At 41.3% G+C, this 17,363-nt stretch overlaps 3 protein-coding genes across 4 annotated transcripts in view; 1 reads left to right on the forward strand and 2 right to left on the reverse strand.

Moving 5' to 3' along the window:
- The window catches only part of ccdc78 (coiled-coil domain containing 78), a 4,682-nt gene extending 1,318 nt beyond the window's left edge, over positions 1 to 3,364 (reverse strand). The window contains exons 1-10 of the mRNA XM_035668149.1: positions 3,178 to 3,364; positions 2,812 to 2,943; positions 2,642 to 2,728; positions 1,925 to 2,281; positions 1,488 to 1,538; positions 1,279 to 1,367; positions 911 to 989; positions 659 to 784; positions 362 to 558; positions 34 to 208 (exon numbers count right to left, since the gene is read on the reverse strand). Coding sequence (XP_035524042.1) covers positions 34 to 208; positions 362 to 558; positions 659 to 784; positions 911 to 989; positions 1,279 to 1,367; positions 1,488 to 1,538; positions 1,925 to 2,281; positions 2,642 to 2,728; positions 2,812 to 2,943; positions 3,178 to 3,279 — 1,395 coding nt within the window. The 5' untranslated portion in view covers positions 3,280 to 3,364. The remainder of the gene's footprint in view (positions 1 to 33; positions 209 to 361; positions 559 to 658; positions 785 to 910; positions 990 to 1,278; positions 1,368 to 1,487; positions 1,539 to 1,924; positions 2,282 to 2,641; positions 2,729 to 2,811; positions 2,944 to 3,177) is intronic.
- Positions 3,365 to 4,260: 896 nt separating this feature from the next.
- Positions 4,261 to 17,363, reverse strand: part of ift140 (intraflagellar transport 140 homolog (Chlamydomonas)) — a 24,036-nt gene continuing 10,933 nt past the window's right edge. For both annotated transcript variants that reach the window (XM_035662952.1, XM_035662960.1), the window contains exons 19-30: positions 9,580 to 9,757; positions 9,035 to 9,225; positions 8,836 to 8,931; positions 8,610 to 8,742; positions 8,258 to 8,401; positions 7,906 to 8,034; positions 7,548 to 7,730; positions 7,241 to 7,444; positions 6,802 to 7,014; positions 5,897 to 6,063; positions 5,632 to 5,773; positions 4,261 to 5,442 (exon numbers count right to left, since the gene is read on the reverse strand). In XM_035662952.1, coding sequence (XP_035518845.1) covers positions 5,263 to 5,442; positions 5,632 to 5,773; positions 5,897 to 6,063; positions 6,802 to 7,014; positions 7,241 to 7,444; positions 7,548 to 7,730; positions 7,906 to 8,034; positions 8,258 to 8,401; positions 8,610 to 8,742; positions 8,836 to 8,931; positions 9,035 to 9,225; positions 9,580 to 9,757 — 1,960 coding nt within the window. In that variant the 3' untranslated portion in view covers positions 4,261 to 5,262. The remainder of the gene's footprint in view (positions 5,443 to 5,631; positions 5,774 to 5,896; positions 6,064 to 6,801; positions 7,015 to 7,240; positions 7,445 to 7,547; positions 7,731 to 7,905; positions 8,035 to 8,257; positions 8,402 to 8,609; positions 8,743 to 8,835; positions 8,932 to 9,034; positions 9,226 to 9,579; positions 9,758 to 17,363) is intronic.
- tmem204 (transmembrane protein 204) overlaps positions 10,667 to 17,363 on the forward strand; it is an 8,673-nt gene continuing 1,976 nt past the window's right edge. Inside the window, exons 1-2 of the mRNA XM_035662971.1 lie at positions 10,667 to 11,899; positions 12,802 to 12,957. Of these exons, the coding sequence (XP_035518864.1) occupies positions 11,620 to 11,899; positions 12,802 to 12,957 (436 nt within the window). The 5' untranslated portion in view covers positions 10,667 to 11,619. The remainder of the gene's footprint in view (positions 11,900 to 12,801; positions 12,958 to 17,363) is intronic.

A 17,363-nucleotide genomic window follows, 5' to 3' on the forward strand; every position in this document is an offset into this window, starting at 1 on the left:
GAATCCACTACATTCATCTGTATTTTGCCCTACCTGCTCCTGAGCATTCTGCAGCTGACCCTCCAGCCTTGCTTTGTCCTGGCGAAGGTGCTGGAGCTCCTTCTCCGTTTCATCTCGGAGCTCAGTGGGCTCCAGGCTGAAGTGGGCTTCTGGAGGTCCAGGGTCAAGACCGCTCTCAGGTTTGGCCAAGATCTGCTCCCTCTGAACCCTAAAGATCACAGTGTATCATCACGGCCTTTCACTCATGATGAATTAACTGGGGATTTGCTCATGAGCAGGACGTCCATGGATGAGGTATATAAACTGAAAAGCAGGACATGAAAAGACACATACCCAAGTTTAAATGAACAGGAAGTCTCACCTGTACGCAATAAGGAGAGTGTGATGTGTCTTGGTGATCTTCTGAAGCCTTTTCTTATAGGAGCGAGCAGCAGCAGCAAGCTGTTCCTCTCTGACCCGGTAGGATGAACGAACATCCTGGAGCATGCTGTCTACAAATGCCCTCATCTCTGAAGTCTCAGAAGGGCTTTTACCTTCTCCAAGTCCATCAATGTAGTCCTAAATGAAAGACATGCAGATGGATGTTACAGCAGGGATGGATGTTGTATTTGAGATCGTCCTACCTTGCAGACATGCATGTGTGAGTGCTGCAACTCACAGCTAAGTCCTTTAAATAGCACACAAGCCTGGCACGGTATTGTTCATTCAGCTCCTTGATTTGAAGCTGCAGCTTTGAGTTCTCTTCTTCTACCTCCTTTACTTGGCTCTGAGAGCACATCAGGGCCTTGGATAGAAACCACACAAACATAATTCCACCAAGTAGCTTCTGTAACTTGCTTCTAAAAATTACTTTAACATCAATTCATTTGACAAATGTTCTGTAAATCGGTACGGGATTGCTCATGCTCACCGCTCTCTGCCCAGAGAGTTCTTGCTGGCTATTACGGATCGCTCTCTTGTTCTCCTGTTGCTCTTTCCCCATTGCCACCCTGATGACCAAAAACAGGCCCAACCACAAGAGAGTAGTGACCAAAATCCACAGACAGCCACATCACACAGGGGCAAGCAAAGAGACCACATCACACACACATTAAATAAAGCCATAGCTCAGAGCAGAAATCAAAGAGGGAAGCACAGATCAGATGTGTGTGGGATGAACACTGGGACATACTTCCTAAATGGGTTTGGCTGTTTGATGACTGGAAATGGAAAGATAATCATGTTTTGTCTCAATTAAGCTTGTGCATGAGTAAACGACAAACATCCACTGGTCCTCACACTTTCTCCTCCAGTTTCCTCTGCTGCTCCTCGTAGCTGTTCCTCATCTTCTCCAGCATGTCTTTGATGTCATCTTGGTTTCCAAGTAGCTATGTGAGAGCAGTTACCCAAACTGTAGTTACATAGTACACTGATGCTAGTAAAACATATGTGTCGGCCACTATCCCTAATAATGAGATATACAGTATGTTTTGTGCAAAAATACTTACAGTTTTGTTCATAGTATGCTGTTCCTTTTCCAAAGCTGCCAGATCCTCAAGCTGTTAATACAGTGATAGTGATTATAAAACTGGAATACACATTTAAAATAAATATAATAAAATAATTGTCATTATAATTATATCAAATTGATTTTTAAATATTACCTTTTTGGCCTCCAAAAAGGCTTTGTCAGAGGGTATAACATTATAAATAACTACATATGTAAATTATGTGTAAAATGTTAGTCTTTTGCACCCAAAGGTGCAGTAAATGATGCGGCATGGACTGTTGTGTGTGAGAAACATGTTCCTTTCAAGACACATGTTTCACATCATTTTATACAAGAACATGTTCTGCTTATGTTAGCTGAGGTGGGACAAACAGCAGCCATTTTATCATGCCAAAATGGCTGCTGTGAAAAAGGTCCATCAACACGCTGTCTCACCTTGACTCTGTTATGCGACATGCGGCTGATCAAGGCCCGCACCCTGTCCAGCTCACCGTGCAGGCCCTTGGTGGTAGTCTTCACACTCTGCTGCTGCTCCTCCAGCTGCCTACGGAGGGCGTCCTGGGCCTGGGCCAGTGCCAGCAGCTCAGCACTAAGCTCTTCACTCTGGGCCAGCTCTCTATCATGGGCCTCAGCTAGAGCTAGGTACTTCTTCTTCAGTGTGGCATACTCCCCTGTCAGGTCTTGGCTGCTTTTCCCTCCTACTTTCAGACGGGCCTCAGCTGCCTGGAGTTCCCTGAATAACTTTTCTCGCTCCATTTCCAGCTCTGTTATTACACCAACTTGATTCAGTATCTAACAGGGGGAAAGAAAGTGAAGCACAGATAGCCTCCGTGATTCAGGATGTAGAGTTAACCAATAAATTCTTGACCTTTAATCCCCATACAGTAAAATACATTACACTTATGTAGAATAATGTATTTGGAGGAAAATAGCCACAAGATACAAGAAATGTTTGGTATTACTGATGTTTATTTCAGTTCAAATAACAAGTTACAAATATGCTCAGTTGAATTGGGGAGCTTTTTTACACATTTATTGTTACCAAAAGCATTTTAATGTTGTGTGCTCTACAGGGCATTTACCTCATTGTGATCCTGACCAAATAAACTCAACATTTCAGCCACTTTTTATTAACTTAAAGCGATTCCTCACCTTGTTTTTCAGCTCAAACGTCTCTTCCTCGAACTGCTCTCTCATCTTATTTACGTGGATTTTCTCCTCCACAAGCTCCTTGGATATCTGAAAGAGGATGAAACAAATCTGCTTCTATACAGGACTGATACAGTGAACTTATAGTTCATATATGCTTAATTCAACTCTACCTTCAGTTTTTCCTCCTCACTCTGGACCAGCCTGCAGGACAGGTCAGTGCTGGAGCTGGCCAGGTGGCCCAGTCTGCTCTCCAGGTAGCCCACTTTAGTGAAAAGGTGTTCATTTTTGTCACGCAGCTGCAACTAAAGTGAGGTGAACATAAACACTTCTTTACAATGACGTGACAAACACACATTGTCCCCTTGAATCATCTCCCATGTTGGCTGTCTTGAAGTTACATGTCAGGGACAATTTTTACCCCTTTTGAGTTAACTAGATAATAGTCAACTGTTTATTTCCTTTAAGGTAATTTACCTACCAAACCAACTAACTATACCTAGCCAAAAATATGCCTTTTTTCACAGTATATTACTTACATTTTCTTCTGTCAGAGCTTGAAGTTGCTCCTGAAGTTCATTGGAAGTTGGCTGGTGATCCTCCATCTTTACTCTCTGTATCCACCAACAATATGTTGCCATGGCTCTACAACAAAACCGGTGGGGACACTAGCATTGTGTGCTTTTAGCTTTGTTTATGTTATACCGAAGATAACTATTTATTTATTTAAAGAATAGCACCATGAATGTCACTGTGTGTAAATGTAATTCAGAAAGACAACATTTCAACCGTGTCTTTGACTACCACTAAATTCGAACTAAACCCTGTTAAGTATTTCTCTTAGTTGTATCACAAACACTAGACTGTATTTGAACCTCTAACAGATATTAAATTATTGCTTATAAGTGATTAAGTCGATTATTTCAGTCTGACAAACACCAAGGCCGAGCTCCAGCCTCTGTCCTTTAGAGCCACTGCTGCTAACCACAAACGGTGAAGGTTAGTAATGTCGTTGACAGCATCGCCATCTTGTGGCCTTATTTGGGATAAACTGCTGTCTTCTCAAATCTGCTGTCAAAACGACTACACCCAGGGTTGGGAAGGTTAGTTTAAAAAGGTAATTGCTTATTATTACTAATTATCTGTTAATAAATGTAGTCAGTAAGATAATCCAGGTATCACAACATTATAGTAATGTAACTTGATTACATTACCAAAAAATATGTGCGCTCTGCTCAGTGTATTTTTTACAAAAAACTGATGTATTTTAAAATTGTAATCCTGCTAAATAATCCCAATTTTTACTAAATGTAACTGTAATCCAAACATCTGATTTTCTACTTTTTTAATATCCTGATTACATTACTCAGTTACATGTAATTGTCACCCCACCAAGCCTGACTACATCACTTTAGTATGGATAAACCAATATGGTCACTGTGCCCATTGTATATTGGTGGTAGCAATGGTTTCATATTACGGTTAAATAAAGGGTATTGTCCCTCCTGGCAGTCAGCTAACTCAGACTTACATGTTTAATTAAAAAGGAATACAACTACTAAAAATAAAACCTTTCAGGCCATAGTGCCACTTCATTTAAAAAATGTTTTATTATAGGAACTTTACAAGGTATAGGAATAATGCATTGTAATGTAAAACACAGTAATTCACAATATCGTGTGCTAAGTAGAAATTCACTCACAAGTTATCAAAAATAGCTGAAAAATAATTTACAGAGATGTGACTTTTGACACTGAGAGGACACTTGCAATACATCAATTGAATAAAAAAATACATTGTACCAAATGTATGTAAACCACAGAATTAGATCTGAGGATAAATCTATAACAAACCACACACTCTGAGCCAAACTTAGATTCAGCTCACAGGCAATAACCTGAATTCATTTATCTCTACCATTCTGCACAAAAATACAGCTGTAAAATGTATCCAGGTTTGGAAGATAGAATAGAAGAACTGCATTAAATAATTTACTTTTTACCCTTTTTTTGCAAATCATACATTATTATAGGGATTATTTGTGTTTTTTAACACATTTCTGTCAAAATAATGTGAATATTCAGTTGAATTTAGTAGATCTAGTGTATATCTAAGCACACTACCTCTGCATTAGGTTTAAAGATTATTTAAATCTATGTGAACATGACTATTAAAATATAAAAGCTTAACAATAAGCCCCTCTAGTCCTGAGTCACGCTTAAAATTTGCATTTTAATGTCTTGCAGGTCAAAATATTGTTTTTTGAGCCTGGAGACATCCTTTCTTCTCCTGTCTTCATGAGTAAGGAAGCTTTAAAATAACCTTATGTGGTATCTTTCTCTCTTTCCATCTCATCCATCTTCATTCCACAGTGCTTGTGTCATAATCAAGTGCCTTCTATTACAACCAATTACAGTGCTCATTTTATCAATGTGACTTCTGTTGGTAACTGACAGACCCCATGTTGCTGTACTCCACAGTCGTTGCCGGTATGAGAAAGTGCAGACTCTTTGCATATTCATGCGCATGAAAATCCAGATTCTTCATACACATGAATAAAGAATCCAAATATATGAAAATGTATTATATTGTTTAACAAAATAAAAACCGTCAGTGTGATTTATTCAAGATACATTTAAGTCCTCCTCAACTTCATCCTCCTCTTTCACACTGGGCCTGTGGTCATCACGATTCACGGGTACACCCATTTCTTTTTGCAGGGCCTCTAGGCTGGACTGGCTAATGTAGTACCGAATGTTCTGTGCTGGCAAAAGCTTCTGGAGCTCCTCCAGCTTACGGTAGGCCTAGAGAAGAAATATGGAAAGACGATAAAGAGCTGAGTGTTTGAGGACTTTTGTAGTTTAGAGTCGTGAATCTAGAGACATCTGACAGCTAAGACAATCTGACATTTAAAATTGTCTTTCACAGGATGCAGATGTTTTCTTTTACCAGTGAAATTTCACCTAATAAAAAAGCTAGAAAATAATAGTCACCACTTGGAAGTTGCCCTGCTGACAGTGGTGCTCCACCAGGAAACCAAATGCATCTCCAATCCTGACAGCAGGATCTAACTCTGGCTCCTCCAGCAAGGCTTCACATAACCGCACCGCCTCACCAGCATCCTCCGAATACAACCTGCACGCAAAGGACAAAAGCTCAAAACCTCAAATGAAGACAAAAATGAATCCCCACCCCAAAAACAAGGAGAAAAGAGGAACTTAAGATACACAAGAGAACAAATCTGAGTTGTGTTCTTACCTGCGTGCAAGGACAAATTTCTTGATAAGGGTGATTTTATGCTGCAGGTCAGCCAGTCTTACTTCCTGTTGTCCCCCTGAAGAATCCTTTGCTTTTGAGGTGCACTTGAAAGCCTCAGTCAGAGCATCTAGAGCCTTTTCATAGTTCTGGTAATCATCAATCTCCACCTTAACAATGGTCAACAAGAATTATATGTCACAGCATCTCACTATACTTAAGTAATGTGATTATAATCCAATACACTTTCTTTTCCTTCTCAGGGTCCGCTAGCTTCCTGCTTTGTGTGTGCATGTTGAAAAGAAATCTAATGGTTGTACACAGCCCTGGCTCTGTGAATGGGAAACAAAGTGGATCAGACCGAGCAGCATTTATGATTGAATGTTGAATGTTATTCCAGCCAGGATTTGTGTGTCAAACGGTTAGTTACTTTCCAACGGACATTGAACTTACTTTGTAGTTTGCCAAGATATGCTGTTGTTGTGATGTTAGCTATAGTAGCAGCAGAGTTGTGAGTATTGTTGTTTGGAGCTGTTGTGTTGGCTCTGGGAAACCATCTCAGCCTCTCTGCATGTTACTTTGGCAGCAGTTTGCTAACCAACAACATAGCTAACTCTAATTACTTGCTCTGTCACACTATATCATGGTATTTGTCATGCTATTGGATTTTTCCAGAATCGCTTACCCCACCTTTAAGTCTCAACAAATTAGCTATTGTAAAGAATCCCAACACCATGAGTGCTAACAAACATTTTAGTCTCGGTTCAAAGGTCACTGCAGCAATCATACGCTGTGTTCCGTAAGTACAATTTCTGTTAAAACCTGCTTTTTGTCAATTCATAACCAGACAAGTAACAATAATAAGCATCATGAAATGGACTAATATTTTGTATTGTGTATCGCTCTACCTGAGCACAGGCTTCATAGAAGCCAGCAAGCAGGTCTGGTGCCCTGCCTTTGGTGTAGAAACCAATGATTGTCTTCAAGATCTCTGGATTTTTCCGCCAGTCCAGAGACTGGAGGTAGTTGGCAGCCATGATGAAAAGCTCCTTCTGACGAGAAACATTGGCAAAGAATACTATTTTCTCCGTGTCCCCCGACTTGAGTAGTGCCCTCATGGCCTGTTTAAAAAGATACATTCAAATATGTTTAATACTGTCATTATACTTTGCATGAGCATGTATTTGTGTGTGTGTGTGTGTGTGTGTGTGTGTGTGTGTGTGTACTGCATGACATCAGGCTGACAGACAAGAAGGATTAATCCCTTGTCCTTTCACCCAGATACCTGCAAGATTATTTAAGCTTGCACAGATTCCATACAGTGTTTAAACCCCACCACAGTATTACTTTAGGCTTGTTGCCCGCCTGTGTGTATTTCTTGGTGGCCAGGTGGTAATTTCCCTGACGCATGCAGCAATCAGCTATCCTCTCCAGCAGCTCCTTTCGGGCCTCTTCAGACAAGTCTTTTGAATCAGTCACAGTCATTCTCTCTGCCAGCTCCTCTGTGATGGTTAAGTTCTGGGTTACACACAGCTCGAGGGCTTGATGGTACTTTGTTTATGTACACACAAAAAGGAAAAAACACAGACAAATAAGTATGTATACATGACCTGATATTTCCATGTATACGTGATGATGTTTGACAAACAGGTACCTTCTTGGCTGCTACCAGTAGCTCCACAGCCTTGTCATACTGGGAATGTGTGATGAAGAAGTCGGAGCAGCGTGCCAGAAGGGCTGGGTCAGAGTTCTCATTCAGATCCTCAGCAATCAACTGAAGTGCAGAGAACTGTTGGGTGGCAAAGGCCAGCTCGAGAGCTTTGGAGACATAACCAGCCTACAGTGGAGAAATTAGCAAAAAAATAAAACTAAACTAAAAATACTGCTCGCTTTTTCACTCATCAACACCGTTCAGTTTGAATATATGGTGCAATACTGCCCTCTTGTGAAATGATTTAGAATGCAGAACATAACCTCAGTCATTCAGAAAAAAGGAGACATTTGTGAGGGACCTTGTGGTAGAGGGCGACAGCTCGGTCCATATGAGTGCCTTTCTCCTCGTAGTAACAGGCAGCCTCCATCATGTCCTCTGGGTTACTGAGCAGAGCCAGGTTCCTCAGCTGGTCATCCAGACCATTCTCCTGTTTAGACACAATACACACACATCCATATCCCACTGAGTGAATAACAAAGAATGAACATATTTAAAACAAATACACATTTTTGTATTATTTCATCAGTGTAAAATGGCACACAGTCAACCAATATGATGACCAGTAAAAAGCCTTGATTCATAAATACCTGTCTGTTGCGTATACAGATATTTACAACTAAGAATGGGCAGAGAAGTACACAGTGCTTTACCTTACAAAGTCGTATTGCATTATTGTAGGCCTGGGCTCGTGTGTAGAAGTGGACGGCCTGTTTGATATCATCATGGCCCTCATAGTGCCTGGCCAGGTGGTATGACGCAGCCCTGTCTCCTGTTTCATTGGCTATCTCAGATGCCTAGTATAATAAATACATACATAAGCACATCAATCACCACAATCCATATCAAGTCAAGTGCAAATAATGAGAGTTAAATGAATATAAAAGGTTAAGATTTCACAACAATTTACATCTATATTTCAAAGACAGCTAATTTCTCATGTGCAAACAGTAAAAATAAAATATTATAAATATAACATGACACCTCTAATACAAACTTAGTTACCTTCTGAATGTTCCCCATGTAGCAGTGGACTCGAACCAGGGAGAGGTAATCTTGGGCACATTCATAGAAACGCAGCGCTGAATCCATGTCTGACTGGCTCTCCAGGTACTGGGCCCACCACTTATAGATGTTCCTGGATGGATGTAAGTTAGTGTATGCATATAGTATGAGAATCATGTAATATTCTCTGCAGATGACAAGGTGTTTACCATCAAGAGACACTTACTTGTCTTTCATTTTGTTAACGTAGATTTCTAGAGATGCTGTGTCATCTTGGAGCATTCTGGGCACTTCGACTCTGTGTGTGTCCGAATTCTCATAACTGTAACAAAAAGGCTGACAATCACACTTTGTTTCCATGGTTATTTTGTCCATACACATTTGACATACACCACTGGCATAAAAAACAACAGATTCTGTCTTACTATGCAAGGGCCAGGGTCTTGTCACCGATGGACTCCAGGTATTTGGCATAATTGTAATAGGTGGTGCGCAGATGGATGCGATCATGGTTCTCTGCTGTTTCCAAAGCTTGCTGCCATTGGCCAGAAGCCTGGTAGAAGTTGTTCAGCAGGTCATAGCGTTGACAGCCCTTGTACAATTTTTCTGCATCTTCCTATTGGAATACAGGAAAAGAAGATGGAAAGAGAAATGATTTTCGTCCGGAAAGTCCTGTGGTCTTTATGTTGTGCAATGCTTAGACCTAAAAAGAGGATATGTTATTTGTAACAGAAGGGTGTGGCATTATGTTATTATGTTATGTCATTATGACTGAAGTTTTAGGATTATTTATGAAGAACATAAAAACAAATTCCTCTTGAAAGATTTTATGATCTGGAGTGAGGGGATGGACTTTCTTTTAAAGGATACTGTACACCTAAAAACATTTCTTCATTGTCTTTTAGGGACATAAATAGCAAAAGACATAGCAAAAATCAGTAATTTATACACTGATAATTGAATATCTTACCAGCATGCCGAGCTGAATGGCCAACATTGCCACTTGGGCTTCTGGCTCAGGCTCAGCCTCCGCCTCCTTCAGTGCTTTTGCTGCCCTGGCATTTCCCATATTCCCAAGGCACACACGTGCCACATCCAGCCGGCGGGTTTTCACACACATCCGTGCCATGTTTTCCCATACTGCTTTACTACGGAGGAAAGAGAAATGGCTTGTTTGCAAGGGTAATGTGTAGCTCACTGCACTGGTATTTTATTATTTAACAGTGAAAATAGTTGTACACATGCATGTACAATTAGTTACAGTTTATGTTTATATTTTAGACCCAAACCTTCAGTATGCATGTGAAAATGGTGACAAACCCGACCCAAATGTACTGTAGTATTTTTTCAACATTTACCACGACTATAACCTGCACACAAACACTGATATAAGCATAGCCATACAAGAATGTATGCAGGACTTAAACTTAAAGGAAGAGGCCTGATTTTCTATCTCTGTCTTTCCCTTTTTTCCCTTTTGTCTTGCTGACGTAAATCAACCCCTCTACCCCCCTTTTCTTTTGCTTCAATTCCAAATTTAAGATTCCACAGCCATCTGGTCTCTATTTGCGTACCCACCCTCCTCCTTGCTTTAGCTGATACAGATGTGGGCTGTTTATTAAAGTTAGGCAACAGGAAATACCCAAAATCTTTAGGGGCCCTGCTATAAGAGAGGGAATGGAGGCCAAGTGAGGAAAAAGAAAGCACGAGTAGTAACTGTAAGCCAAAATCTTGCTCTATATGGTCACAGAAAACCAACCCTGAAACAAAAAGTAAGAAACTTTAAAACGCTGAGAAAAAAAGAGTTTTCTGCACACAGAGCGGCAAGATCTAGAGAGCCAGAAAAGGAAAGACAAGAGAAGGAACAGGTCTACATTTGGCCCCTCTTCCTATCTTCTTTTCCTCTCAGGAAACACATCCTGTTGCTGGCTGACTGCGGTGGCCAATATGTTTGTTGCACACGAGAGAGAGGACTTTAGCGAACGCCCCCTGGGCTCCAGACAAAAGAATACACAACAGTGACGTCTAAAAGGGGGTCTTTTGGACATTCTCACACACACACACACACAAACACATTTAAAGTGATCATGAAGGAGGGAGGTGTCTGTTTAAAGCTTGCTACAGTTGCGAACTGATGTCTCGGACTATGACAAACAGCAACTCCCCCATATTTCAACTCTGACCTCAAGGATTTGCAGAGAAATAGTGAGAGAGGGAGAGAGGGAAAGACAGAGAGTAGCAAAAGGAGGTGGGTTAAAAGACTTATTGTTCCAGTCAGGCAGTGGGGGTTCTTCTAGTTGAGAGACAGTCTTGGTAAGCCTCAGTAAAGCCATTGGCGAGACAGCCCAGAGCAACACTGTCCGGGGAATCTATGCTTATTTGCATCTGTACTCTTCTGAAGGAAATGTGAGGTAGCTGAAGAGAAAAGACAAGAAAAAAAGAAAGAAGAAATACAATTTACTCTCTGTGTAGGCACACAGAGAAGCCAGCTGCACGCATAGAAGTCAGACCAGCGCATTAAGCAAAGCACCGAAGAAAGAAAAAGGAGAAGATAAAGAGAAGAAAAAAAGAAGAACAGAGAGAAAATCAAGCAAGGAGCAAGATCCAAGAGTCAAGCTGCAGCCAGCCGGAGCCAGTGGAATGGACCTAGGTGCCAGTTGGATTAATCCCCGCGTACCCACAGTGCTGTCTGAGGAGGAGGGCTGAGGATCTCCTACAACGACAACCAACTCCTGAATGAGGATGAATGGAGATGTTCTTTAGCTAAGCCTCAAGACAACACTCTTGCCAATTCCACCTCTGTGTGAGCTGGGACAACACTCGCAAACAGCTGGAGGAGGAGGAGGCGGCGGCGGTGGTGGAGGAGGTGGAGAGGAACCAGGGGCCCCAGAGCACTGCTGGTGCTACTGCCCCAGAGGAGAGACCAGCGAGCGGGCAGGACTTTGAGGAAGAGCAGGGGTCGGAGGAGGGACACGAGGGAGGAGGAGAGGTGGCGGGCAGCGGGCGGCGCATGGCCGTGCAGAGGCTAGTGGCAGCGGCGGTGGCGGTAGCCCTGCTCTCCCTAGTCCTAAACAATGTTGCAGCCTTCACCCCCAGCTGGGTCCTGCAGGCTCTTGAGGATGGACGCAAGCGGAGTGTGGGACTATGGAGGATGTGCCCCGCTGGAGGGGAAAGGGGCCGCGACGATCTCCAGGCTGGGAGAAGGGGCCAAGGGACACAGAGGCAGTGTGAAAGCCTGGGATGGGGATCTGAGTATGCAGGCTACCAAGAATCCCGCAGCACTGTCAAATGTAAGTTTTTATGCTAGTTTTAATTTGGAAGTGCAACAGTTTTATTTATGTCTGCTATGCTAAAAAAATGATTTGCAAACTTCAAAAGTGTATAAAACTGGTTGAGTGATTGATTGTAGTTCTTAAAGGCAACAAATGCGGTACTAGGGATATTTCTGTGACCACTGTCAGGTTGTAGTAATGTTTGTTCCTTTCCATATGAAGCAAACTGCAAAAGAATTTTAGTAAAGAAAACAATTATGTGTTCAAGGGTCTCTAATTGAGGGCTAACTAACAATATGTCAAAACTCAAAAGCAAAGCACTCCAGTCACCGGATTAGTAACAGATTTACTTGATTTGTGCTACATCCATAAATTAAATCTAAGTGCTTTACTTCAGGTCAATGGCAGACTGATGTATGAGTGTAAACATCAGTGCATGGCAGCCAGCCAACAATGTATTGTATGTAACTCATTTAAAAACCTAATGCAGCCTTTTTTGGGGCGATCGTGTTGCTGACATGGTAGTATAAACCCTTATCTGGGTGAGTTTTCAGTCGTGGTGGATTTATGTGCTTTACTAGCTCCATTGAGAAATTTTCATTCAAGAACAAGTGTAGGAAATGCTGAAGGTTCATTGGCCAACTGTACTGGGCACAATGGGCAGCACTGCCTACTAATGTTAGACAAAGATGTGCCTCACCATTCATGATAACACAGTAATCATATCACCGTGCTACAAATGCATACTTTATTTTCCCTTAAGTTTCCAGTTGCACTACAACATTCAGACATTTTATCAGATTATCCTTTAACGATCAAGATCTCTGATTTAAGCTCAAACTGACCCGTCATGCATTTAAAATGAATGCATTTAAATAACCGTGCAGGAAAAGTGACAGCTCTTTTTTTGGTCCCTCAAGTGCAGTTTGACATGATGCGAGCATGTAACCTGATGGCGACAGTGGCCCTGACTGCCGGTCAGCTGATCTTCCTTCTTGGCCTAATGGAGCTGCCCTTCATCACACAGGAATCCCAGTGGTGGGAGGAGGCCATTGCTGCACTCTTCCAGCTAGCCAGTGAGTACAAACACTTCTACAACTTGTTTGTTTGCAAATACTGCAGAGACTGTGAAGGACACTATATTTACTAAGTAAATCCATGTTAAATAGAATGTAGGTGAAATGTGACAGTAGTTGAAACAATAACTGACTTGATTTACTACTATGAATCGTAATTTTTCATTTAAACATGTTTGCTGAAACCTCAGTGTTTCTGATTTTAGTGTGAAGAGTAAACCAAATACAACAACAGAACAGCCATATTAAGAGAGAAGATAGGGGAAACTAGGAAACAAGAAAACAGAGCACCATCCTCGGGATTAAGTAGTATGGAACATAACGAACTGCAGTCATGGTAACAAACTACCTTCTCCACAACCACCACCCATATATCCATCCCACTCAACCACATTAAGAGCTGGCTGGTATGGTCTGTCCCAGTGCCCCTGCTGAGGAAGCCTGTTGTGTTGTGTGCAGTGGTCGCTCCGCCAGTTAGTATCATTGTGGCAGAGTGGCATGAAGGGGGTCTGTTCTGGGGCTAAATTTAGTCCTAGTCCAGAAACCATGGGCCAGAGCTGCAGCGAGCCAGGGAGCGACTGTCGGGCGCCAGGATATCCCTGCTCAGGACGAGGAAATGTCTGTGACTACCTGTTATGCAAACCCCCGAGCTGAAGAAGGAAAAAGAGGGGAGGGGGAATGCACGGGAAAGACAGTTTCGACAGGGACTGTGTGTTTGTGTGCGTACTGGCACGAGGGATTATGTGCATGCAGGTTTTGTGTATGTCAGTGTGTGTCTTGTGATTGTGTGTTTATAGTGTGTTTTGGTAGAGAAATGTCCTGTGGTACATGCGACAGTAGGGCGGGAATTGCCTCTGTCTAGATAAGCTGGCCTAGCTTTTATGTCTGTGTTTACAAAATGCCCAAGAGCAGCGGCACATAAAGGATCTCCTCTTTATCGTTAGCACCTTTGGCACGTATTGCGGCAGTGATGAGGGCTTTTATCTGAAGGCCTTGGTGAGAGGATTGAGACCCACCCAACATTACAGTATTTTCCAATATTAGATGACACCACCAGCCAAAATACAGTTAGCAGGAACTTGTCTCACCAAAGCAATAAAGACAATGACAAATAAACAGATTTCACATCCCATAAATCAACATGGGGGTTGGACATTTATTGCTATTTGGACAATATGGTCAATGATGATGGATGACTAAGACTATGTTTATAAATGTTGGCATTAGGAACAATAGAGACAAAGTCTAAAAAGTAATAAAGAGTACACACCTACTTCCCTGAAATCTAATAATAGTACTGCTCTCTGGAAAAATGGCATCTTCCAATTTTACTCTCTTACCGTGTATGGTCAACAAAGCTGGTGAGTAATAAGATGACATGTAGCTTGGTAAAAAGGATGTTCCCAGACAGAAGCAGAACACCATATATAGAAAATATCAACCAAATGAGTTACAACAGATACAATTTACATTTGGCAATATGTGGACAATCTGAGTTGAATGAGGGAGAATACGTTTATTATCATTTGGGAGTTTTACTAACATATATATATATCCAAGTAAGAACAGTTAGACAAAAGAATCCCAACTCAAGGTCCATTTATAGCTTTTTCCAGGGCTTTCAACCACACCAGATGTCTTCCTTAGCAGATGGAGCTGTGCTATCATGGAAATTTCATAGTATAGATTTTTTAAGAGCTTTTTTTTTTTTAGAGTTAGTGAATTAGTCAATCGACAGAATAAAAATTGGCAGCTATCTTGATCAGAGACGAATCATTTTAAGAATCTACAGCCACGCTGCTGGTTCTGAGAGTAAACCAAAGTATTGGACATTTTGACATTTTTATCCTGATGATAACGGTGGATGAAAAGCTATTACACCCTGAGGGGAACATGAATGTCTGCATCAAATTTTATGGCAATAGATAACTCATGTGGGTAGAGCTGCCACCCCATGTACCAAGGCTGAGTCCTTGCTTGCTACGAATCCGAAACTGCAGCCCTTTGCTGCTTTCCAAACTTTCCTGTTACTCTTCAGCTGTCACTATCCATTAAAGGCAATAGAAGCCCCAAAATATATAAAAAACCATGTTAATTAATTCAATAGACAAACACTTTACTCAAAAAGCTCAAACTGATTGTGGCACTAGGAGAAAACTCAGGGGACCATCAACATCATTAGGATACATGGTGTGGCAACCATGAACGTTTGCACCAAATGCTGGACTAAAGTAGTGGACCAGTCAACAGACTGACATGGCCATCCCTAGACACAACACTAGCATGTATAAGAATGCCAGCTCCTCAAATTTTGAGGATTTGTAGTTTTCTTTGTCTCATAGTCTTTCTTTGTCTTTGTCTAATAGTAAACTGAATATTTTGGGGGTTAGACTAAAAACAAGCAATATGATCTCATCCTTTAGGAAATTCAATGGGCATGGGTTTTTAAGTATTAAAACAGTTAATCAATTAATAGAGAAAATGACAGTCGGATTCACCGATAATGGAAGTTAGTTAGTCTTAAATAACAAAACAATAAAAAAAAATCTCAAAAGAAAACGGCTGCAAAAATACATTCATAATCCTTTAACAAATTCCTATTCAAGTAAAATGGCCTCATTTTCCGAGTACAGACAGCTAAACAGACTTTAACCATTCAGTAATCCATTCTCCATTCCTACTTAAGACCTCCCCCATGGAGTCAGTGAATGGGCTTCAGCTCTGAATGAATGGAGATATTTTTACCCATCACCCTCTTACTCAGGAATGTTTTCATTTTCAGACTTGCCAAAATGCTCAGTTATTGCAAGCAGACTGTGAAATAACAATATCCAGTTCCATTCAGTGATATCTCAGCAGTGTTGGCAGGTCCAGGCTGTGTTCACCCGTGGAGGAGTTCTAATGTGAAACTCATTACTGCAGGTCATGTTCTGTCAGAGAAAAACTTTTCTTACCGATTTTGAGGAATTGTATCTGTTAAATCTGGCCCCTGAAGGAGTCAAACTTTTCCCAGAAGTCTGTGGCTCAAGGGATTCCTAGCAATAAGGGAGTGTTAAAGGTTTGAGAAAGACATCCAGGCATGCTGGTCACTTTAATAAATTATGTGCCCTTTAAGCATAAACCAAGACATTACAAAGGGGAAGGAAAACAAACCAGCTAAATGATTTCCAAGACCTTGCCTTAGGTTAAGCCTTGTTTAGATTTTCTCTGTGACTGATCATGTCAAATGTCCAGCAAATATATTAACCTCAAGTTTAGGGTGCGGAGGGAGGGGAAGGAAGGAAGGATGGAAAGAGGAAGAAGGGGAAGGAAGTCTGAGAGATAAGTCTGTGCCAAAAAAGAGGTTCACACAGCCCACCCTGGCTGGAACCTGGACAGGAGATTATTCATTTTCTTGGATAAGGAGCCAGACAGGTTAAACATGAACAGATTGAGCAAACAGTTGCATTCTTAAGCGTACACACGGTGGTAGACACGCAATGATACACAGACACAATTATCCACATCCTTACTTAAAACAATGACATGCCATATTACTGTAGAGGTAGAAAAAGAACTCGCTGACTGCTTCAGGAAACGGACTGATTCATATCCTAAAGCACCAACATCCATATTTCCAGTGATTATTTTTGGTCCCTATATTTATACCACTGTGGATGTTTTCAGACATGTATTACTGTGGAACTGGTGGATGGCTCCAGACCACACTTGAATGTGGTACATGAGAGGTCGACTGGGGGAAACGTGACGCATTCATACACACCTCTAATGGTAAAGAATGAGGAAAGGTGTGGGCTATGGAGACAATGAATACCTTTCCACTGAAGATGTCAATAAAACAAAGTAAAGATCAACAAACAGCATGGAATTGAAGGCTGTGGCTTTCTACTGTTGCATGCAAACAGGAGTTCCTCGTTGCGTGAGTCAAACTACAGTGAATCAAAGAAATCAGGAGATAAAACATCTCAAAGGCTTTTCTAAGTATATATTCATGCTCCGATATTTTTACACTATTGAGAACTTTGATCTTGAGATCTCAGAAGTTCTTCCGAGGAGGAAACAGATTTCCAAATTCAAAGGCCCCACACAGAGCTCCCGCTGAACTGTGAAATACAAGGCTACTGGGATGGATATTTGAATGTGAGCTTGTGGGATTTTAAAAAGCTACTCAGACACACTTTCTATTAAATGACTGTACTTTTAAACTGTGGCTTTCCAAATATCCAATAAATACTAAACTAGAAATAGTAAAATATATACATATGTAGTCACAGAGAAGAAAACATTCTTCTCCTTGCTCTGCTAAAGAGTTTCTGAAGAACATTTTCTTTTTTTGCGACCAGCTTTTAGCCAAGTTAGCTCCAAGTATGGCAATGCCAGTCGGTTGGTCAACCACTTTGGTCCAG

Source organism: Morone saxatilis, unplaced genomic scaffold (assembly GCF_004916995.1).
Source record: "Morone saxatilis isolate NCDOM2014 unplaced genomic scaffold, NCSU_SB_2.0 Contig1, whole genome shotgun sequence".
NCBI classification, from domain to species: Eukaryota; Metazoa; Chordata; class Actinopteri; family Moronidae; genus Morone; species Morone saxatilis.